The sequence below is a fragment of the Pelecanus crispus genome, chromosome 5, assembly GCF_030463565.1.
Source record: "Pelecanus crispus isolate bPelCri1 chromosome 5, bPelCri1.pri, whole genome shotgun sequence".
NCBI classification, from domain to species: Eukaryota; Metazoa; Chordata; class Aves; order Pelecaniformes; family Pelecanidae; genus Pelecanus; species Pelecanus crispus.
The window spans coordinates 53,443,040-53,467,965 of NC_134647.1; the positions used below are offsets into that span (position 1 = coordinate 53,443,040).

The window sequence follows — 24,926 nt, forward strand, 5'->3', positions numbered from 1 at the left end:
CTGTGGTTTCCATCTCTCTTCCAAGCTGTGTTGAAGTACGTTGGCAGAACAACATCCACAGGGATGTACTGAATGCTGACCACAGCAGAATTTGTCCTCTGCAAAGAGGATATGAGCACAACAGTTGAATCTACATAAACATCGCATTAATAACAGACTGGGTGAAGATTGCATTTTAATATTGAACTCCAGTTGAAGTACCTACTTATTTAAAAGTTCAGAGATGCATCTTCGGTTGCTCGTATTGACAAATATTTCAGTACCCACTCCTAGGGAAGGCTGCACGTACAATGCAATGCCACAGGTCTCAGGCTAGGACCTCATGCTTCTTCCCCTGGCTTAGGAGTTAGGGGATCAGTGTTGTAAGTCAACACCCAAGGTTGAGTTGTGCCTGGGTAAGGGCTTGGGAAACCAGCCATCACTAGCACGTACAAACACCTGTAAACAAAGGGAACATTTTGGAGGTCAGAGCAGAGACACTGACTGCTTTTCTGAAGAACAGGTGAGACCACATCTGCCTCTGCTGGTTTCTCTCACACTACATATCTACCTTAATGATTATTTACACTTCCCTCTTCCAACCTTCCTCTCTCCCCTTATGTAAACGTACTATAAATACAGACTTGGCATAAAGCCCATCCATCTACTGCTCAGCTTCCCCTGATCCTAAATGTCTTTCTCCGGACAAGCTGTGATTTAGCTCCAAGTTCCTGTAAGCCTGAGCAACTTCTTCCAGCCTCCATCAGCACTAATGTGACACATGCCCTTGTGCTACCGATGAGAGACCCACACCTTGAGAAACCAAATCCAGCATGACTCACATGGCCTTTATGGGTATCCTTCTTCTGCAGCTCCCATGAGCCCTTTAAGGGTTCTTTGGGGTTTTGGAGGGAACACTGACAAAAGTCACCCTAGAATATACATGCCATAGGACTGTGCCCCGAACAAGACCAAGACCTCTGGCCAGTGTCAGATAATCCGTCACTATAAGCTACTTGTATCCAAGCCAGATATTTATTGCTATTGATCTGCCTGGTCCCAGCGAAAGACTTTTGTTCTCCCAACCCGGGACTTTGACCTCAATTAAGTTATGAATTTCAATCCGATAGACTGCTCCACTTACCCTGCTGCTCTCCCTGACTGGATTAATTAGAATTAGCTAGGCTGGGAGTCACCCCGAGCGCCTCATGGATCATGTTATTTTAATAATAAATAAAGAGACGGCAGCAGCATACAAGGAAGGATTTTGAAAGATTGTTCATCCAAGAGCATCATTCAGAACCTGCCAATACTAATTTCTCTGAGTTTGATTACCTCATTTACTTCTTTTTATTTCTATTCATTAATTGAGTTTTATCCCCCACCACTTCAGCTCCCCAAATGTGCCCTTCCTATAAAGGAACCAGACACACACTTTGCTGTTACAAAGTTTTATTACTGCAGCTCATCAAAAGTATAGTTAGCAGGAATGGAACACTCATTAGGCATTTAATAATCTAATAGTGCTGAGAAAATATATATATAATAGGGGAGGGGGAAAGGAAAGGAGAGGGACAAGGCAACCCTGTCTATTGCCATAAAGTGTGCACCGAGGGCTCTTTATACAGATAGTTAATTGGCTGGTGGACAAAACCGAGCGTCTTCAAGAAGGTAACATCTAACACTGGAGAAAATGCATATATCCATTAGGATATTTTCTGACATCACAATAATGTCTTTGGAATGAGCCTAAAATGAGTTGAATACCGAAGAAATTTGATTGGCAAGGGGAAGTTTCTGAACTAGTGAGTTGGGGCCTGATAGCTACATTATCCTTATTACTTCTCTTTCCCTATAAAAGCAATTACATACTTGAAGATGTCGGGTTGCCCAGGACTGTACTGAAATGGATTGGCTCGGCCAGCCACGTCACAGACATACTAGGGAGTTATTGACCCATAAATGAACACTTATTTGTCATGCTCATTTTAATGTTTAATTGGCTGGAACCAGAGAAACAGATTTAGATGACGGAAGTTCACCAATTCTTCCAACACTGGTACCGAGCTTGCAGATAGCCAACTCCTAACCTGAGAACAAACACAGCAGACAACTTCAACATGCTTTCCACCTTCATCTAAGTTCAGGCCTTCATTTTATAAGAAACGCTTCTCAAGACAGAATGATTTATTCCAGCTTGTTGTAAGAGGACAGAAGACCCATTTCAACACGCCATGTCTAAGGTGGGACAGCCAATTGGTCTGTTAGATAAACTAGGTTACTCCAGGACAGGATTTACTTGTTTTGCTGCAAAAGCAGCAACTGAGCAGTCTCTCTGTGCGAGGCAGTGGGAGGATGGCACCAGCCTTTGTTTCCCTGTGCAGGCGCGCACCACCAAGACCTCTGCTACCCCTCACCAGAGGGGATTCCTGTTCACATGGATTTCCAAAAGCCTTCTGATAATAGCCTTTGGTGAGAGGATGTAAATGATACTGTCACAGAGCAAGAGGGAAGGCCTTTGCACTGCTTGATAACTGATTACAAAAGTAAAGACTGAATAGAAATAAATGCTCAGTTCACACAATTGCTGGTGATTGCTGGAGCCTCTGAGGGATCTGTGCAAGGGCTTGGGTTGTTCAACCCACACAAATGAACAGGGGAAGCAGGCTGAGAGTGAAGCATCCAAGTCTGTTAAACCAAAAGCTGACTGTAAAATGCTACAAAAGGACCTCAGAGTGACAGGGTGAAAAAACTGCAGATGAAATTCAGTGCTAATAAACACAAAGTAATGCACATGTGGAGAAACAATCTTAGTCTAAATCCACAGTGATGGGCTCCAAGCTAGCTATTACCTCTGCAGAAACAGATCATGAGTTATAATAGACAGCTCTATTATAACACCAGCTCAGTATTCAATGGTAGTTAATAAAAGGCAAACAACAAGAAGACATTTTAAAAAAAAAAAAAAAAAAGAGGAAATAAGAAAACATCATTATATTGCTTCATTAAACCTCATATTGCACTTACAGCTTGGGCACTGAGAGAAGTGCTACTCCCTTCATCTGAAAGGAAATAAGGAAGAACTAGAAATGATTCAAAGGGTGACAAGAAGGAGCAAAGTTACCGAGCAGCTTCCAAATGGGGTAGGATTAAATAGATTAAACTCCTCAGTCTGAAAAAGAAGTGATCAGGGGGAATCAAGGAGGCCAATAAAGTCAAAAGCAGGACAGAGAAGGTAACTGGGGGAACAATTACTGTTTCTCATTACAGAAGAACGATGTGCTCTCACATGAAATGATTGTGGCAAGTGCAAAGCAAATGCACAATTCAACTACAGAACTCCCACTGGCATAAAAGGTTGGGAATCCAAAGAGGGATGAGAGAAATTTATCAAAGAAAAATTCAGGAGCACAAAGATAATACCAATGGTTCAGGAAGCCTCCAAGCCACAGACTCTGGGAAAATAAATGAAATTACCACTATATGCTCACCCTATTCTGTCCCCTAAGCATTCACTCTTCCCTGCTGCTGGACACACAATACTGAGCTAGAAAGACTCCTGCACTTACAGCTATTCTTACGGATGCAGCAGTAAGATGTACAAGTTGAGAGACAGGAACCTCCTAAATTAGCTTTGCCATTTTGAGTGCCATTTTGCCACTTACAATCCCTGGAGCCAAGAAACAGCTATGACAATCAAAAATCTTATGTAAAATCTAAACAAAATAAGCATAAAAGAGTTATTCCTCCAACTTCTAAAGTGTTAGAACAATCTTATTTAGGAAAACTAACAAAAGTACTTTGCACCAAAGACTGCAGATTCAAGATACCCCAGTGATGCACTCAGAACTACTTTTTTGTTGTTTTTTGTTGTGTGGGGGTTTGTTTAGTTTTGTTTTTTAGAGCAAACTGGAAGAGACAACTGTCGACAACAGATTAATACAAAATTCCATTTGGAAAGTAAAACCAGACTTTCTCATATTGAAAAGTCCTCAGGGAAAAAGTGAGTGGCAGAATTTAACTCCTTCAAAACAGGGAAAGCTTTTTCAAGAGGCTGACCGCAAAAAAAGATATTCTAGGAACCATCTCTCCTGAGCAAAGAGTAGCTGATTGCTTGGCAAAGGTTGTTCCTCTGGCAGTGAGAGATGACTGACGCCAATGCTATAGGAAATGAAGCAAGGCTAGAGACCATTCCTGTGGTGATTAGAGACCATTCCTATGGTGATGCATTCACCTGAAAAACCAGCTCGGCTGCCAGTGGTATCCTGTTTGTGCAGTTAACTAAACCCCTTAATGAGGGGCTAAAGCATCTCCAACAATGACTTCACAAATTACAAGTGTTTTAACACAAGCTGATTTCAAAGATGACCATGAGACCAAGAGACAAAGGGGCATGGGACCACCCCATGTTGTCTCAGGGAGACATTCAAGGTAAGGCTCTTTCCTGACTCTGCAAAGACATATAAAGACAGTAGGGAGTAAGATACCTGTTTCTCCTCTGCACCAAAACACAGGACAGCACCATGGTGCCACCTGCACTGACCTCAAAGCTCACTGCTGCTGGCCTGTGTCTACCATGAGCACTGGCAGATATTCCAGCTATTATACCACAAAATAGCTGTGCTGGTCAGGCATAGAAACAGGCACGAGGCTCCCTGATGCAGAGGGTGGTCACGTTCCCTGAGCTAGAGCTATGTGCCCACTGCCAGACAGCATTTCTCTTGCACCAGCACTGGCCATGAAAGTGCCTCCCTCTGCACAACTCAGCCCTCAATACAAGGCGATGCCCACAAGCCATGCAATCTCACAGCAATCCACTAAAATGTGCTGCTGTCCTTGGTCCCTGGCTTTAAATCCTGCATTTTGATTACCCTGACAGCAGCTTTAGATTTTGAGGGTCAAGCAACAGAGACCACTGCTAGTTTTTTCAGGACCAGCTCCTGGATTTCACTTTTCAAACACCGGTTTTGCACGTAGTGGTTGAAAGGACCGTGTGGACCCTGAAATCACTGCTGGAACAACACAGAAGCCTGCAGTTGCTTTCTCAGCTGGTGAGCCTGCTTTGCAGGCAGCGCTGCACGCGTACTGCCTGAGCAAGGGTGCCAACTGCTTTGCTGCACCAGCAATGAAGCAATGATTCATATGTCTACAGGGAGCAGGAGAAACAAAGACTGTACATGTCAAGCTGGAAGATGGGAAGAAACAATGCAAAAAAGGCCAGCCTGCACAAGCAGAAGGAAACATCTCATCATCTGTACAACCTACAGTTTGTGTTGATGAGGCTTGAGGTGTCTTCAGAAGCTGAAGAACAAACCAGGGATAAATCTCCGCACCTCCCAGCATATATTTAGAGCTGCAAATATTTTTTCAAATGTTTCTGCTGAAAGGGACTTTTCTCCCAGTAGGTAAAATCAGCATCTGCTGAGTGGTGACCATTTAACATTCAACCTGCTGCCAATCTACATTCCACAGAGAGACCCGCAGGAGAGACATGGAGCTGTGCCACTTCTAATAACTGTGTGACTGGCACCATGTCAATGCTTTAATGTAGAAAGCTACCCTCTGTCACTAAGCAGATCTCTCCTTTCTTTTGGCTAATGGCTTTCACACCCATTGGCAACAATGTCAAGACTGAAGGGGTATGAGCCTGCAGAGTCTTCTGAGATCTGCTTGGCAAAGCTGACTACAGAAATACCGAGATAGGGACTCGGGGGGCGGGGGGAGTATAAGGAAAGAAGAAAACTATTGAGGTTAATAACTCTGCTCTCATTGCTTTGTTTTTCATCTTTGTTTAGCGTCCTCATCCGTTTGCCACTGTACCTTCCTACCACAGCAATGGTCAATTCAGCAGTACCTGCGACATCCTTTGCTTGCTGTGAGCATAACTACATCAAACCCTCTGCAGCAATCATCAGATCCAGGACAGGGTCCCTCCTGCCTTTATAAGCCAGGCTTTTAGTATATTTAGGGGGAAGTTTATACTAGGGACATTAACTGCAAGGGCACAAGGCTCAGACATTTTCCTTTTTAACCTCGGCCAGGTTTAGAGAATGGTTATAACAGCAGAGTACTTTGGCAGCTGGCATCCTACCTACAAGTGAGTTTGCGCTCATCAGCTTACAGCAAAGGTGGTGAGCTGCATGGACACACACACATATTCACCGGGGAGGGGGAAAGCTGTGTAGATACAGCCTGTGGCCTTTGGTACTTGGTCAGAACAGTCAAGATGCCCACACCGATTTCCTCAACATCTCCCTAAAGATACAGAAAAATGAGGGCATGACCTATATTCAGTGCAGGAGGCACGGAAGGGATGCATGTTTGCTGAGACCAGCTTAATTTTTAAATGTCTGCACAACGCCTCCAACATGAGGCCCATGCAGAGACTGAAGCAGTTTGTATTCTTGCTGTGAAATCCAAATGAACAAGACTGAAAAGAAAAAACCCAGGCAGTGACAGGCAGGCAAGCAGGCCTGACTTTTCCTTGCTTCTTTTTATCCTATACAGACACAATCCTTTTAGAGTCAGGCAGGAAAACAGAAAAAACATCCAAATAAAACAAAAACAACAGACCACCAATCTTAGCAATCTTCGACATATCCATAATTTCTACTTCATTTTTAGCTAATGGTGGAAATTAGTCTTTGGATAGTTGATAAAAATCACCCTGTCTCTGCTGGGTTAGCACCATGATCTGTGGCCCAGCAACTACTTCTAGTACAATTGATTTTCCTTTTTGGCAACCAATAGGCCAGTCAATAATAATGTTGTTTGAGAAGGATTGAGTCATGAGGGAGATGAACACTCCCTGCCATTTATTATGTTTGTATTGTCTTCATTTGAAAAGATTTTTTCTTTTTTTTTTTTTTTCCAATGAGGACGTGAGTGAAGGTATTACAAGGGGACAGCTACTCCACATCCCTGTCTCCAGAAGCCCTCTGACTCACAAGTGTGTTAGCACGCAAACAGAGAGGAGGGAAGCAGCTGTCTGCTAGAGGTGCATGGCAGGGGACTGGGAAAAAAGACAAGCTAGGGAGGCAACCACACTCCTCCTGCTACTCTAGATGTCTTTTAGGGAAAAAAAAAAAAAAAAAGAAAAAAAATCCTGCTACCTCAAAATCACATGCTGACAGGCACGACTTCAGACAGCTGTGCAGCCTTGCATGAAGTGGTACAAGATACAACATTGGTACCAAAGAGCAACCAGCTCTGCAGACAGCACAGACACTAGATGCTTTTCACTGAAATTGCTGGTGTATATAAATGAATAAAATAAAATCCACATATACTAGCAACAGATTTCCTAACCTGATGATTTTCAGCTTCAGTTCTCAAGTTTCCTTCTCAAACCCCTGAGGGTCCATGAGTAACCATTGAGAACTCGTTGACAAGCGGTTTAAAATCTCACTACAGTGATCTGCACCTTTATAGGAAAGTGAAAGGTCAGCAAATAAAACCTGAAGATCAGTTATCGCTTTTTTCATCCTTGTAGTCATAATTATGTACAATTTTAGCATACAGAAATGATTACCATAACATTGATAAGCTGATTAATAGAACTGCACAATGATGTCATTTAAAAATCATAAAATATTTAGATACAATTTTAACTCAGCCACTCTACCACTTATATATGTGCACAGCCCTTAATTATCCTGTGTGTCAAGTGATACAGGTCCACTTACAACTAGCAATATTTATTTTAAAACTTGTTCACATGGCCAGATGAACTTGAAAAGCTTTTTCAAAGCTCATCTGTGGCAACCACTTCAGGATAGTTCCCCACGCATTCCCAAGGGCATGCCCTGAACACACAGATTATTATTTTGGAGTAAAGAGTACCCACAAATGGAACAAAGTACAGCCACAGCGAGTCCAAGAGGAGAGTCTATGGTCTACTGTTTTGATGCTACAAATGAGAGATCCTATTTGTCCTCTCTCTCATTGGACAATTACTATACCATGATGCCCTTCATCTTTCTTAAAACAGCACTAGAAATTTGTACACCCACAATGCTCCCTGTGTAGGATGAGCAATCACATGAGGCCTTTGCACCAGAGCACAGAATCCTTCTTTTCAAACCGCCTTACTTGCCTTGCTCCTGCAGGAAGAGGTGACCAGACTTAGACCCTGCCCCAAGAGCACTCTTCCACCTCATAGCACTGAAGCAGTACACTGTGCCTAAACTTCCCCCTAAATACACTAAAGGAGCTCCTCCGAAAGCCGGCTGAGCAGCACCTCACATCCACGAGCGGAGCCGAGTTCTGCTGTCTCCTCCACACTGGCACTGCACCACCAGATACAACTGAGGACAAACAAAGTCTCCGACCCGGCCAGCTCGCTGCTCCTGGCATGGGGAATACTTGAGGATGCCATGGCACAGACGCAGGGGAGTGCGAAGCTGGGGTGCAATTCTGCATGATTTGCATTCAGTGCCTCCCCTGGCCCCAGAAAACCTCTTTTCCAAGGCCAGAGAAAACATTGCAAGGAAAAGCTCTCCCTGTAGGGGAAAAAGGTTTTCTGTTGTTGCTCATCTTCTGCAAGGAAAACTTATTCATGTCTTCATATATTTTAAAGCTAGAAATAGATATTATAATCATACTGCCGAGCTCCTTCATAACTGTTATGTTATGAATATACTCCCCTTCCTTTCACTTCATCGCTCAATTAATAGCCTACATTTTAGGCGAACAGTTCCAGTGGAAGGAGACTGTTTTCAGACTAAGCCCCAAGCTCTGGGTGTTTCCAGCAGAGCTCCTAAATACCATACCACCGCCTACTTTGAAATGGCCTCTGGCTCTGAAGATTTAGGTAATTCAATTACACAAATGCCCCTTTTCAACAAAGTAGAGAAGCCTGTTGCCTTTCTGTATCCTCTTTGCCCATGGCAATCGCTTACCACCTCTTTTCAAATGTGCTATTAGAGCTAATTATGAACAATCAGAGAACTCAATGGCTGCAGCTTTTCAGTGACATTAGTGAACCACCCTTTTGAAACTGCAGTACCACTGTTAAAAAAAAGCACAGGCACTGGACCACTGCAGTCCAGGAGTGCGTGGTTATTCCCAGACTTAAAACGGTTTCGAGCATGCTACAGGAATGAGTGGAGCCAGGCGACCTCTCCTCCTGCTCCCAAGCTGTCTGTTTATCAACAAAAAGCAGTAAGTTGACTTGTGCAGAAGCTCTTGATCCAGAGACTGCAAGTACTTTGACAATAGATAGTACAAAGATAACTAAAATAAGGCAGCAAAAAGTGAGTAAGGCACAGGCACAGGGAACTGGTACGACTTGCTCCAGGTCACCTAGCAGAGCACCACCATCACTGTCTGCTTAGGGCAGCTAAATCCTTTAGCACTCTCCAAGAGTCAAGATGGAAGAGCATTTATTAAAAAGGTAATGGAAGAGAGCATAAATCTGTCGTGCTATTTGACTAACTTTTTAGAAGCATACTAAAACACAGGCAATTTAAAGAAAAAATTGGTCTATAACATTTCTCTCCTTCCCTACCTGCTCATAACCCTCATAATCCCTAATTTATTCTTTATCTCTTATGCTGCCTGCATGTAGGTACTGCTGCAAAATTGAGCGAGACAGAAAAACACTAGAAGACATGAGTGGCGGGTGGAAATTGCAGACGCTGCTTTTACACCGGGCTCTGGCAGAGGTGCTGCATGCAGCCTGTGAAGGGAACCTCGACTGAGAGCACATAGCTCTGAAATAACAGTGCCACTGATTCAAGTCACCAGAGATTCCCTTACACTTAACCCACCATTCTTTATAGCCTACACATTAACTGATAGTGCATTTGGTAATGTATAATAGCAGGCGATGTGGTGTTTATGGCCTGTTAGGAAGCCAGAGTTTTTCCCTCTCCTTTTTTCTTCTGGTTGCTCTTAAAATTTCTTCTCTTGCTTTGGATGTGAATTCTTACAGGGTAAAGGTCAAAATAAAAAAAAAACCAAGAGAAATAAACATTAGGTCACAAAGTCTTGAAATGTTATTGCAATTTATATATGGCTGAGAATAAAAATGTGTCTGCCTTCTCTGGGAACACACCTACGTGTGAACAGAGACCTTTATAAAAAAATTCTTCTTTATTACCTTGGGGGGGAGGGGGGAGGAATCAAAGATTGATTTTCTTTTTATGGCTATTATTAACCTTTTGTTACTGGCCAAAAATAATCTGCTTAGAAAATGTGCAATACATCAAAAAGAAAAAAAGAGAAGAATTTAACAGAGAATTAATGTGCAGGGAAAAAATAAGATGACTCTCCCTTCGGCCTTTTCTTCTAAGAGTCAGACTTCACCTCCAAAGAAATGAGACAAGCATCAAAGAGAAGTGACTTTACAGACTGCTGCAGTGGTACAGCATCCCAGATAGAATGATCTCCTAGGCTGCCAGGGCAATGGGGACGGTGCAGGTGTCTGATCCGACTGCTCCCCAATTTCAATGCAAAGCTGTTCCCGTATGTATCCAACACGTCACTCACCAGCTCTGACTGAAAGGCTACAATCCAGTCTGACAGGGGGGCATGCAAAGCCCCCCATTTGTACTGGCTCCACTGCCCCTCTTCTACGTAAGGAAAAACTCCTATAAAATCAATTACATCTGAAACCCCCGAGGCCTAAGCATGAAGATACGTGTCTCACTGGCTACTGCAGAGCCATGCTTCCTAATACCCACCCCACCAGCAATTCTGCCCAGGCAAGGGCAAGAAAGACTTTTTTTACAACTATTTCATGTGTGTGTAAATAACAACAAGCTATTTGTAGCTTGTGAACACTACAGGTCTGCTGAGAAGCCTTCAGATTGCAACTGTACTTAAGGTCTACCTCTTACAAATTCCTGAAGCATCTATTGCAAGGCTGCTTAAGATCTCACCGGTCAGAGCTAGCAAATTTGTCAGCAGAGGTGTACCTATGTCCAAACAGGGCAGGAGAACAAAGTCAGTAAGTATCACGCTAGTAAAAAGCAGTCAATCATAATTTGACAGAAATATGTTGGACAATTATTTCCGAACATAATTGCATTTACACAGGTCAACCCTTAATTACAACAAGCTGACAAAACTAGAAGTGTTGACTCATGAGCACAGGCAGACTCAAGCTGGCTGGAATGAACCACTGGCCAAAGCAGTTGCAGAACCAGCAGAGTTCGCAGCCTGGTCTATTAAGGTACCCTACAACTGCTGCTAGTTACGCTCAGACACGTGGGCTGCAAACTGCAGTGGCTAAAAAGCTGCTTTATGTTAAGTCAAATTGTGCTAGAAATGGTGACCCCAAGGGGGTGAGATGGGTATGTGGGGATGGAAATGGCATAGGCCGTTTGACTTTGCCCTCAGTCAGCACTGAGATCCTACTGTAGCAGTCACGTGCCCACCACACTGTGACCTGAAGCATCACCTACCCCTGCGGGGTGCTCTGCTGAAAACAGCCATTTATTGGATGCTTTTCTGCTACGCAAAGTGGGATTCTCTTTCCATTAGTCCACAAAGTTCTGCTGAAAGTGTAGTGTTACCAAAAAAAAAAGAATACATTGGAGAATGCACTTTATGTAGGATTTATGTACACCTCATACACAGGAAACCCCTCTTGCCATCAGTACCACGAGTCACACTGGAAGTCACAACCAGGTGATCAAAAAACTTTACTGCAGGTAGAAGTTTCAGCAGGAACTGAAAAAGGCTCCTTATGACTATGTATTTCATGCAACCAAATTCTGTCATTTTTCCCAGGTCACTTTCTTTAGGTGATAAGTGTTCTGAGAGAACTTGCTATGGAGTTTTGGAAGAATTCAGTTTCTGGGAAACATTTGGTCAGGAGCCTATGTAACACATCAATCAAATTCAACTTCTTATCCCTTTCTTACCTGGCTGTTAACGTCGGCAGCGTGCTGTAACAGTACTGAAACCAGCTCCTTATGTCCTCTGTCACATGCCCAGTGGAGCAGAGCCCGGCCCTGCAACATCCAGGAGAAAATTAACAAAGCCAGCAAAAAAAAAAAAAAAAAAAAAAAAAAAAGCACAAGAGAATCACAGTCTTGCTATGAAGTATTGAGTACCAATAACAAAATTAACACAGACTTTTTAAAAAAACTATACTAATATCAGCATGTAACATACTATTGCTCCTGATTTGGACTTGCAGAATAATGCTAGAAATGTTAAAAGTGACACATAGTTCAATTTTTCATTAACTTAGCATCAAACCCACAACCCAGCAAAAATTTAGAGGGGAAAAGCAGCAAAGCATGAAAGGCAGGAGACATGACATGATTTGTTTTCCTACATAGATTTGGGATTTTGACACCTTTGACTTTTCTGGCAGCAATGACTTACACAGTAAGGGTAAGATTTTCAATGCTGCCTCAGTCACTCGGATGCCAAGTCCCCAAAAGCTCATTCCTCTGGCAGGTCTGAAACACTCAACCCACAGGCCCCGCCTCTGCTGCAACAGAAGATTAAAACTGGGCGTCTGGGCAGGCATCACCCACGACTGTCTCCCTCTCAGCTCTGCAACACAGGCTGCTGCTTCCATGCCTCCAGCCCCTCCCAAACCTCTGCAGTTTTCTTCCCATTCCCTTTCTACAAGTCTCTGCACACCTGAAGTCTCTCTGCGTGTCTCTGTCACCATGGAAGAGCATGCAATGGAAGTTCAGAACTTCCTGCCTGTCAAGGACATGGGAAGTAGCTTAGGACCCCTCTGAGGGCTGGCACACACGTCTGAAACCCCAGCTGGCCTTGGAAAGGACTACGGAAGTAGTGAAGCCAAGCTTCTGGGGCTGGGTTCATGGGTACTGCTCTGATTCTGGGCTAGAACAGCCAAGCCTGTGAAAGGTAATGCTTGTTTTTGCAACGGGACACCACAGCAGAGCTGTGATAACAGTTTTGTATACTTTAACAGCCCTGTGCTGAGGCTGGAGTGCTTATCTCAGTAGCAGAGCCTTTTGACAAGCAGCAATAAGGTATTTTCTATGCACTACAGAAGATTTTATATACTGGCAACTCCAAAGAGGAAGGTAGCTCAAAGTAGTTTGAGACAGAAGGTTTCTTCTTTGTTTACTATGCACCCTGACTAAATTAGACTTACTATTAGTATCAGTCTCTCCTGATTTAGGACGACTTGCAGGGGATTCCTTGGAAATCCCCCTGCAGATAACCAGGAAATCATCCGCCAAGCTGTGACACCGTCAGACTGACCTGAGTCTTCCAGTACGCTACACAGAACAGTCACAGACCTTCACAGATGAAATCAGTTAAATTAGCCCATGCCTGGTTATAAATCTCTCGACAGAGCAGTGGGGAACAAGGTGAGCAACTCATTTATCTGCTAATGGGAACTGTGAGCCAAATTTCCCGACCACGGTGCCAAAACAGCAGGAGGGGCAGAAGACATCTGCAACTGAAGCTCACGCTGCTTCTGCTGGATATTCTTGGGCAGGGCAGCAGAGGTAGAACGTGATTTTGAGTAAGGATATGCAATCTCAGACACAAGGCATTAAGCTTTTTAACACACTTTTTGACCCAGCAAGTAATTAATTTTTGTAACGCATAATTTTAATGTTACACTAATTAACCTTGAATTAGAATGAATTTTCTGACAATGACTTTCTATGGAAGCACTGATGACATCCATGGGCCATTTAATGATTAATGTTCTTGCACTCAATACCACCGTCAAAGTCTAAAAGGGGGAAAAAGTACAATTTAAAACAATTGGTAAACATGGAAAGATCTTTAATTCATGTTTAGCATCCTTAATTCATCTCTGGACTGGCAATTACTTAAGACTTAGGATTTCAGTTGGACAAACACCAACTTTTTTTGTGCCACAGATGTTTCGTGCCACTTCTTTCAAAAGAAAGAAGTATTATCTGCAATGTGCACAACAGCAATAAATACTTCAACAGATTATTTCAGTTTGTTTATATACATGTAGAGGAATGATATTGTAATTACACAAGTGTAATTATTGTGCAATTACATGACAAAATAAAGGGATTTCTATCCTTTATATCAAAATTCACATTACAGATTAGTGGCTATAATATGTTGGTTTGCATTTGTCTCTGGACAAGCAGAATCTCATTTTATTGGTGCTGAACTTGGCCAAGGCCAATAAAGGAAAACCAAGAGTTCGGGAGAGACAGTGCTGCCAATTCTGTCAGCTCAGGGGTACTGCAGCACTGTGCAACTGGTCCCTTCCCATGACACTGGAAGGCTGGTTCTGCTGCAAATGTTGCCTTTTGAACAAGACAAGAGACTGAAGCCTGATCATCTATAGTCATTAAAAATCTCCTTGTGCTATTTGCAGGAGTATGGATTGCAAGTCTTGGGCCAATTCCACTTTGGGTAATTACACTCTGCTTACCTATATATTTTCTCTGCAATTCTAAATGGATACAATATTTTCCAATTAGTGCCTTAAATGGCTCTGCATTGTAATTGTGCACTATTAAAAAGCTGACACGTTCCACCCAAGAAATGTCTGCATCCTTGCAGCATGCTACACCGTAAACACAGGGTGTAAGGGACTTCAGAGACTTTCTGTGCAAGAGCACACCATTTGATGTGGAAGTAAAAATACCTGCAGAAGAATCTCAACCTACTTACTGTATAACAAAAAGCATTACGAAGAAACTTGTATTTAAAACAAGATAATATTCACTACTATTCGCATAATATTAGGCAGATTAAACCACTCAGGAGTTCTAGCTAATGTACTTAGGCAACTCTACGGCTACAAATTCCACTTGTTTCCCACGTCTTCCTTAAAACAAACCTTAGCGATAAGACAAACTTGAATGTACAATCCAACTCTTTGTATAGCGTGGGTATCACCTATGCATGTTGAAAAATCCTTTAGTCCGCACAGCTGTTGCTGTATATCAGCATATAACATGTGTTTGTGTGTTTAAATAACATGGCAGAAATCTTAAGAGCCACAGATTGAGCTTTCCCAAAACACTTTCCATATGACTATTTCATTAAGCAGTGAGAGCCTCAAAGCAACATGAATAATTTTGTATAGGAAAGCACTGCAGTAGTGAGGTCTTGAGTAAATGCAATCAAACATCACGGTACTCCCTCCATGCAATTCAAACACACAACAGTTGTTGCAGAAGTTACTTGAGAGGATGCATTCTCCCCTGCCTTTGAAGTATTTAATAAAAAAAAAGCATAAAAATAGCCCCAGTGCACTAACCCTGCCTCTTAAATCTTCTGTGCTTTGCTTGGATAACCGCTGCCAGCTTGGCCAGCTTCTGCAGCAGTTTCTCAAGCCAACAGCACATCAATTTTGCTCAGCTCCAAGTCACAGGGTGTTCACAAACAAAGCACAGGACAGGGACTTGTCTCAGATATACCGAGTCTCAGCAGACAAACGGATGGGAATGATTTTCACATCAATTAGCCAGTGCAGAGAAAGAGGAGAACAAAGCCAAACTGAATGGATGTGCTACAATATTAAGCTATACTTCCAGGCATGATGCTTGCAGCTGTAATGGCTGTATAGCAATGAGAGCCACTCTAACTTGTGGCAAGTGTTTTATTACTGGTAATTAAGAAGAGAGATATATATAGAACAGCTGCATACCTCCATGACAGCAAAAAACAGTGAATAGAAGGGCCATTGTTGCAATTATACAGGTAAACTTCAGATTTGATTTGGAAGTCAATCGCTTTCAGAGCTCTGAAACATTTGGGGACGTTTTTCTAATGGGAGTAAGCCTGTAAATCCGGAAGTATGTGATCCTTCTTCAAACCCATTTTTTTCCCCTGTCCTTTACTTGGCAAGCTGGCACCAATTTGGCACTTGCTGTCTCAAAAGCATGAGGATCAGGGACTGAGTGAGCATCATTTCAGATGCCTTTCATTAAAGTTTTGGCAAGGGCTTAAATACTGCACACAGGTAACACGTTTGTTTACTGGGATTTCTCCAACAACTAAAAAAAAAAATTATCTTTCTACAACCTCCACAGCCCTTGGCACAAATTACAAAGCAACTCATCTATGCCTTTAAGCAGTTTCTCGTTTGTTAAAAGTTGAAGAAATATTGTTCTCAAAAAGGCAGCAAGCAATCCACACTACCAGGATGTGCCTGTGGCAACTTCACAGCCACAGTCTATTTCTTATTTCATTAGCCCTGCTGACATACGTAAGAGAAACAGGTTGTTTTAGTCTGTGCTGCTACTTCTAAGTGAATGTAAGCTATTGTGTTGAACTCTGGGCAATTTAGATACAGTAAATGGAAGCTTGTACATGATTACTGTCATTAGATTCTTTGTTTAATTCTAAATTGAAGTTTATTATATCCAAACTGTTAGCAGGTATGCTGGCTTGAATGCTGTACATGAAGATTGTTATTTCTTGTGGGGAGAAGACCACTTATGCTTTGAAAGTTGCCAAGTGCATCTATCTAAACCCCAAAGACTTCTATTGCCTTTCCTGAAATTCTTTTGCTTTGAGTAAGTTGGCTTGTCCCCATTTTACATTTTTATTCTTGATTTCTTTTCTCCTTTCGCTAACTTATTTCAGATTTGCACAAAATGAGGGGACACAATTAGATACAGTACTAATGCATCACATGGAAATAAAATCTAAACACCTTACAACCTCAGTCAAGTCTTTATTGTAAAAGAAAAGGCTGAGCCTAGCGTCTTTGCAGTTTAGCACGAGACTATTCAGTGCTTCAGTAGATTTTGTTCTGTAACAAGTTAACTTTTTGTATCTAACCCTGCTGCCATTTTAAATTTATATGCATTTAAATCAAAGGATTGACAGCGTGAGTTATGTTCAGAGGGCTAGGAGAGGCATCTTTTGGATATGGCAGGATGTTTTTATACAGTAACACTAAAATAGTTAATAAAAATGACAAGATTATGCTTGCATGCACTTCACTCTACCAAAAGCTCAGTCTGGGTTATCTCTAGTCTAAAATGGGTTCTAAAACTTCAATCAACCTGCATGATACTGGAAAATAAGCTACCCTCCAGATTGTGAAGAACACATTTAGATATTGAACAACATTGGTAATGGTTTCAGCTCCTTAACACAACATGAAATAAATATTTCTTTCAGATTTTTCTTTTTGGTATGCTTTTTTTTTTTTTTTTTTTTTTACCCAGTTAGAATGAAGCCTAAGGAAGCCAGCACTTGCCAAAAAAAAGGTTGTACTTCCCTGTTTGAGCATTTGCTGGGGTAAGCCAAAATCACTGAGGCTGTGAGAATTTAATCTACGGGGGAATTTTGCACCACTGGGACTCTTTCCATGAGCCTTTCACAGGTAGGCAGGGTTTTCAGTGTCCTGTCTGTGCTGAAGCAATTCCATACTCTGCAATAGTCCTGTGCTAATACCCATTAGTTCTGAAATAGGTCTTCTCTTACATCAGACACTTGTAGGTAATTCCCAAAGAGGATGTCACCTGGCAGTTTTCCGATCTGGCTCTAAGCATTTATGTTGAGAGCACAAAAACATTTCAGCCATCTTTTACCAAGTATTTTGATCTTTTTTAAAAAACAAAATTTCTTTGGCTAAAACCAAGTATATTTCTTGCTTGAACACAAAGGAAGGTACGAGCTTCTGAACTCTACTAACTATGAAAGAGCATCTTGCCAGTGGAAATGAAGCAATGCTAACATAATGTTACTATACACTTATTGCAAGCACGTGATCCCCAGAATAAGCTTTTATTAATGCAAGGACTCCAGCCGTGTTCTGTGCGACTGCCCTGGACATTTACTTCTGTAACCTGTGATCGGCAGGAGGAGGGATGGAGCTCAGAAATGGCGCTGTTGCAGTGACTGTGTGGCACATGACAGTTTCACTTCATTGAATTTATGATGTGAAATTCCAACCCTGATCGTGAACACCCTCCCTCCTCTCCGCTGAAAATTAATTCACATGAATTCCTGATTAATAATAAAAGGCTCTGCCATCAGCATTCAGAGCCCCAGCCGGGGCTGTCATGGCTCAGAGGGCAGAAATCTGCTTAGAGCTACAGGAGAACCCAACTGAATTTGTGGCGTCTCAGTCTATGAATGTGTAAGCACTTCATCTGTTCACCAAAACACAATGTGCTGGAAAGCAGCGCGCAAAAGTAGCTGTACATACATGGACCACAAGCAGGGCTAGGTGGCAGTATGCAAGCATTGAAACCAAGGTGATAAAGCTGGTACCGCTATATTTCCTGAAGCATGAACAGGAAACTGTCCACATCAGGTGTTTACTTTTACCAAGAAAAGGATCAAGCCAATTCACAATTTGAGACACTTATCTTTTCCTTGAGGTTTCTGGCAATGCTTGTATTATCTCCCTATGGGGAAATGGTGTTTTGAGTCTGATGAGCAGAGAAAGGGTGGACGATGTCACTGCTTTTGTGAAGCTGGAAAGCCGGTGTCACCCATTTGCCCTCCACCTGGGAACAATGAAAAGCTGATGGCACGGCAGAAATCCTACTTCACTGGTTAACAGAGTTTATCAGTCAAAAAAGCCATTTCCCTCACTTTCTACATCTATTTGACCACATTTAGTGTACAAGATGGGGACAGGGGGGTATTCAGAAGATCTTATTCTGCAAGTGGCTGCTGGTGTTGCTGAAAATAACATAGAAAGTAAGTTTCTGATATGCTACAGCATCACAGGTAGTACATCCGCACTACTAGAAATCCAGTGGAAAGCTGTTTTCAAATAGATTATCCCTGTCTCAATGACCAAGTGTTTGTCCAACTGTCATAGTACCTTGTTATAACAATCCTAACCAGGGAATTTTGAAAAGGAGCGGCACTGAATTAGTACACCAAACAGTTAAAAGATTGATGGTCTTTATCTTTTCCTCCATACCTCCTCATCTGTGACATTCACATCCACTTTTTTTGATCGAATGGCTTTGGTTACATAGTCAATGTTGTTTTCTCTGCAGTAATCAAAAATGTTCTTGTCCTCTTCCCTATTCAGGAAACAAAAGCAAAAGAAGCAGTGTTACTTCACAACACAAAGGCCACATGCACATCATATGCTCTAACTTTGCTACAGACATTTCAGTAGCATCATTGGACTGAAACAGTCGCCGAGTATTGCACATGCAGAATAATACGGTTTTCTTCCACAGTAAGAGACAGAAGATCCTGCTTCCTAGAAAACAAAGGTTGTTCTTAACAATATTATGCCAGGGCAAAAGTCAGCTTACTCCTGTGAACTGGCACAAGAAGTCTATACAGTTAGCCAGCAAAAACCACATTCAAGTCCTGGTATAAATCACTGCAATCCCACAGAAGATAAAATGCTAAAGCTGCTCTTCTCCCTGCTATACAAACTTATAAACAGCCACTCTGGGTCAGACCAAAGGCCATTCCGATGCCATCCATCTCAGACAGTGGCCACTAACGGTGGCTTGGAGAAAAAAGCAGAAGCAGCAGGACACATGCAAAGCAATCTGTCCCCAGTTAGATCCTCCCAGCTTCAGAAACTCAGTGGCTTAAGGATTTCTGTAGCTAGAGGCTGCATCCAGATGAGCATATTGATCAGTCTTTTCCAGGTTCCTTTTCCACTCTATTCTGCTCTTTAACCCATTCGTATTCTTGGCCTCTCTAAAGGACAAGCTCTACAACATGGTATTCTGTATGTGAAGGGGTCAACAGTGGGCAAGTACTTGATTTGGTGGCTTTAAAACAGGTGTCTGACATTATTGGGCATGCTTTGGTAAGTACTTGTTCAGGGATTTGTGAAATCTTTGGTGTTTGTCTTGGAACCTTGTCACAGGGTTTAGTTGGTTTTATTGCTTTATTTACCAGCCTGCAAGTGACTGCATTGCACTCCTTTTTGTATTGATGGTGTTAAGACAAAGCTTGACTGTGATCTCTGCTCAGAGCAGCAGGCTGGCATATGCAGAGGGACCAGCAGGTGTCTGTGCCAGGATGCCAGTGCGTGCTCACTTAGGCCTGCTAGCAGGCAGAAAGATCAACAAGTTGTGGTGTCAGAGGTGCTTGAGTTACACCTATAGCTTCTTCTAGAGCTAAAAGCGGTACCCTGGCTTCAGACACCTTAAAACTTCTGTTCTTACCAGCCAATCAAACAGAGCCTCTAATGAAGTTAAGACATTTCACAGATTCTTAAAACATTACGGAAGAGCTTTGTATGAGTGACTGGAGTTACAGTGCTTCATGGCAGTTAAAAAAGCAAATATTAGGAATCTTTAGCAAAGGGACAGAGCAGAATGAAGACGTTTTTATTTTGCTGTATAAATCTGCACTCACGTGTCTAATGATGGGAAGTTACTGACACCAGTATTGCTGAGAAAGTACAACTCTCTTACCGTCCATGCTGGTATGCCAGTGGAAAGTTACTTATTCCAACACAGCCGATTTTTCTATGGAAAGGTGTCTATGCCATACTAGCATGAGGCACCTTTACAATAATACTTTTAGGTATAGATACACTGATACAACTGTGTTCCTTGTGAGGAGTAAAGAAGAGGTCCTTGGTTTTCTAGAAGTAACCCAAAACCCCACATACTACCCTCTCTTTCAAGTTTCCAGATGAAAATTATTGCTCAAATGAACCCATCAGCATTGCTATGAGACTTGGCAGCTTCATAAGAGTGCAACACAAAGTCACTGTCTCTCATGACATCCCCAGTTTTCAATCACCTCAACTTAAGATAGTCTGGGTGTTCAGCAGAACTCAGACCTGGCAGTCTCAAAGGAAATTTCTCATAAAAATGGGAGGTTGCTGGAACAGGTCAGACCCTCTAGGGAAGTCGTTCTGCTGCAGGCCTTAGGGGCAGGAGAGAACACCCTCTGCAACGCCACCAGGCAGTTCAAGGAGAACTGATTCCCTGGCGCTAAAAGACAACACCTCCCATTCATCTGCACTGCTCTTGAACCTCACAGGCTGAAGAACATCAGACCAAGAAAAGTAAAATCTAAATGTTATTTGCATTTAAGCAATGGGTTACAATGAAAGAGTGATGCTCTTTGACCTGTAGTCCCAACAAAAATGAAAATACCAATGTCACCAAGACCATGTCCCCTGCTCCCATCGGGACAGGCAGAGCTCCATGACACAACTTTGACTTCCAGTCTTATTATTACATACCTGGCTTACTAAGTTACACTCTATTCTTCAGACCTCAAGCATCTGTTTCCTTCTTCAGTGCCAGTAAAAGGTAGGAAAAAAGTGCTGATATTCAGCACCTGCAGTAAAGTGCTGCTTTCTCCAAAGAAGTCACTTCCTGTGACCTCCCTCTCATGTTGCTCCTTCCGTAGCACTGTTCTCGTGCACATCAGCCCTATTCTTTGTACACATGCAGTCCTTCCTCATAGCTGACTTAGAATCATAGAATCATTCAGGTTGGAAAAGACCTTTAAAGATCATGCAGTCAAACCATTAACCTAACACTACCAAGTCCCCCACTAAACCAGTTAAGGGCAGAGTAATAATTAATTTCACGTTTCCTGGCTTGGTGGCTGGATTATTTTTTAATGAAAGTAAAAACTAGGAATCATTAAGGTTGGAAAGGATCTCTAAGACCATCAGTCCAACCATCAACCCAAACCCATCATGCCTACTAAACCATGCCCCAAAGTGCCACGTCTACACGTTTTTTGAACACCTCCAGGGATGGTGACTCCACCACCTCTCTGGGCACCCTGTTCCAATGCTTAACCACTCTTTCTGTGAAGAAATTTTTCCTAATATCCAATCTAAACCTCCCCTGACACAGCTTGAGGCCATTTCCTCTTGTCCTATCACTAGCTACTTGGGAGAAGAGACCAACACCCACCTCACTACAACCTCCTTTCAGGTGGTTGTAGAGACCAATAAGGTCTCCCCTTAGCCTCCCCTTCTCCAGGCTAAACAACCCCAGTTCCCTCAGCCACTCCTCATAAGGCCTGTGCTCCAGACCCTTCACCAGCTTTGTTGCCCTTCTCTGGACACGCTCCAGCAACTCAATGTCTTTCTTGTAACTGAGGGGCCCAAAACTGGACACTGTTCCAGGTGCGGCCTCACCAGTGCTGAATACAGGGGGACGACAACATCCCTAGCTCCTGCTGGCCACACTATTCCTGATACAAGCCAGGATGCTGTTGGCCTTCTTGGCCACCTGGCCGCACTGCTGGCTCACGTTCAGCCAGCTGTCAACCAGTACCCCCAGGTCTTTTTTGGCCAGGCAGCTTTCCAGCCACTATTCCCCAAGCCTGTAGTGTTGCATGGGGTTGTTGTGACCGAAGCGCAGGACCTGGCACTTGGGCTTGTAGAATCTCATACAGCTGGCCTCGGCCCATCGGTCCAGCCTGTCCAGGTCCCTCTGCAGGGCCATCCTACCCTCGAGCTGATCAACACTCCCACCCAGTTTGGTGTCATCTGCAAGCTTACTGAGGGCGCACTCAATCCCCTCATCCAGATCGTTGATAAAGATATTAAACAAGGCTGGCCCCAAAACAGAGCCCTGGGGAACACCGCTTGTGACCAGTCGCCAACTGGATTTAACTCCATTCACCACAACTCTCTGGGCTTGGTCAGCCAGCCAGTTTTTTTTACCCAGCGAGGAGTACACCTGCCTAGGCCATGTGCTGCCATCTTCCCTAGGAGAATGCTGTGGGAGACGGTGTCAAAGGCTTTACTAAAGTCCAGGTAGATGACATCCACAGACTTTTCCTCATCCACTAGGCGGGTCACCAGGTCACGGAAGGAGATCAGGTTGGTCAAGCAGGACCTGCCTTTCATGAACCCATGTTGGCTGGGCCTGATGCCCTGGTTGACATGCACATGCCTGTTGAGTGTACTCAAGATGAACTGCTCCATAATCTTTCCTGGCACCGAGGGCAGGCTGACGGGCCTATAGTTCCCCGGATCCTCCTTCCAGCCCTTCTTGTAGATGGGCGACACATCGGTAAGCCTCCAGTCATCAGGGACCTCCCCTGTTAACCAGGACTGCTGATAGATGATGCAGAGTGGCTTGGCAAGCACCTCCGCCAGCTGCCTCAGTACTCTTGGGTGGATCCCATCCAGCCCCATAGACTTGTGAGCATCCAGGTGGCATAGCAGGTTGTTAACTGCTTCCTCCTGGATCATGGGGGCTTCATTCTGCTCTCCATCCCCGTCTCCCAGCTCAGGGGGCTCAATACCCTGGGGATAACTGGTCTGGCTATTAAAGACAGAGGCAAAGAAGGCATTAAGTATCTCAGCCTTCTCCTCATCCTTGGTGGCAATATTCCCCCCCACATCCAATAAAGGATGGAGATTCTCCTTGGCTCCGTTTTTGTTGTTAATGTATTTGTAGAAACATTTTTTATTATCTCTTACAACAGTGGCCAGATTGAGTTCTAGCTGGGCTTTTGCCTCTCTAATTTCCTCTCTGCATGACCTAACGAGATCCCTGTACTCTTCTTGAGTTGCCTGCTCCTTCTTCCAAAGGTGGTAAACTCTCCTTTTTGCCCCTGAGCCCCAGCAAAAGCTCCCTGTTCAGCCAGGCTGGTTGTCTTCCCCACCGGTTCATCTTACGGCACATGGAGACAACCTGCTCCTGCGCCTTTAAGACTTCCTTCCTGAAGAACGCCCAGCCTTCCTGGACCCCTTTGCCTATCAGGACTGTCTCCCAAGGGACTTTCCCAACGAGTGCCCTGAACAAGCCAAAGTCTGCCCTCTGGAAGTCCATGGTAGCGGTTTTGCTGGCCCTCTTCCTTACTTCGCCAAGAATTGAAAACTCTATCATGTCATGGTTGCTAAGCCCAAGACAGCCTCTGACCATGACATCTCCCATGAGTCCTTCTCTGTTTGTAAACAGCAGGTCAAGCAAGGCCCCACCCCTGATAGGCTCACTTACCAGCTGCATCAGGAAGTTATCCTCCACACACTCCAGGAACCCCCTGGACTGTTTCCTCTCTGCTTTGTTGTATTTCCAGCAGACATCTGGCAAGTTGAAGCCCCCATGAGAGCAAGGGCTAGTGATTGCAAGACTTCTGCCAGCTGCTTATAGAAAGCTTCATCTACCTCTTCATCCTGGTTGGGTGGTCTATAACAGACTCCCAGCAGGATATCTGCCTTGTTGGCCTTCCCCCTCATCCTTACCCATTAGCACTTTATCATCACAATTGTTGACCTCTGTACAATCAAAACACTCCCTAACATACAGAGCCATCCCACTGCCTCTCCTTCCTTGCCTGTCTCTTCTGAAGAGCTTATAGCCATCCAGTGCAGCACTCCAGTCATAAGAGTCATCCCACCATGTTTCTGTGATGGCGACTATGTCATAGCTATCCTGCTGCACAAGGGCTTCCAGCTCCTCCTGTTTGTTGCCCATGCTATGTGCATTGGTGTAGATGCACTTGAGATGGGCTATCAGTTTCACCCCCAACATTGCCATGCCACCCTTGGGCTCCTCTCTAGTGAGCCTGGTTATATCCCCTTCGAACCTAGTTTAAAGACCTCTCGATGAGTCCTGCCAACTCATGAGTGAGAATCCTTTTCCCCCTTGGAGATAGCTGAACTCCATCTGTCACCAGCAGGCCTGGTGCCGTGTAAACCTCCCCATGATCGACAAAACCAAAATTCCACCGATGGCACCAGCCACATGTTAACCAGCTGAGCCCCGTTCTAGTGAAGAGCTGGGTGCTGCATAAGATTTCACACTCCATGTATAGGTTTAGGGACATTACAGAATTTTTCCAGTCTTAACCAGCCTCTCATGAACTCATTCACTGGAGTCTTGCCTGTATACTACACAAGCTCCTGGGAAACAGATCACTGCATGCTTTAGAGGCAATTACTTTGAATTCTGGGGAAAAAAGAATCTCATGGTGGGATTAGAAAAGGCAAAAGCTTATATTGCTCAAGATGGAGCTTGACAGATTCATGATGGAGGTTATGAGACATGCCTACCCCCACTAACAAGGGCTGATTTGATATGCTGGGAAGTCCCTCCAGTCCTACCTTGTTAGTCCAACCT

The 24,926-nt window shown here is 43.6% G+C and overlaps 1 protein-coding gene across 1 annotated transcript in view; it reads right to left on the reverse strand.

Moving 5' to 3' along the window:
• The window catches only part of ACBD6 (acyl-CoA binding domain containing 6), a 91,791-nt gene that overhangs the window by 31,867 nt on the left and 34,998 nt on the right, over nt 1–24,926 (reverse strand). The window contains exons 5-6 of the mRNA XM_075710596.1: nt 18,821–18,926; nt 11,850–11,939 (exon numbers count right to left, since the gene is read on the reverse strand). Of these exons, the coding sequence (XP_075566711.1) occupies nt 11,850–11,939; nt 18,821–18,926 (196 nt within the window). The remainder of the gene's footprint in view (nt 1–11,849; nt 11,940–18,820; nt 18,927–24,926) is intronic.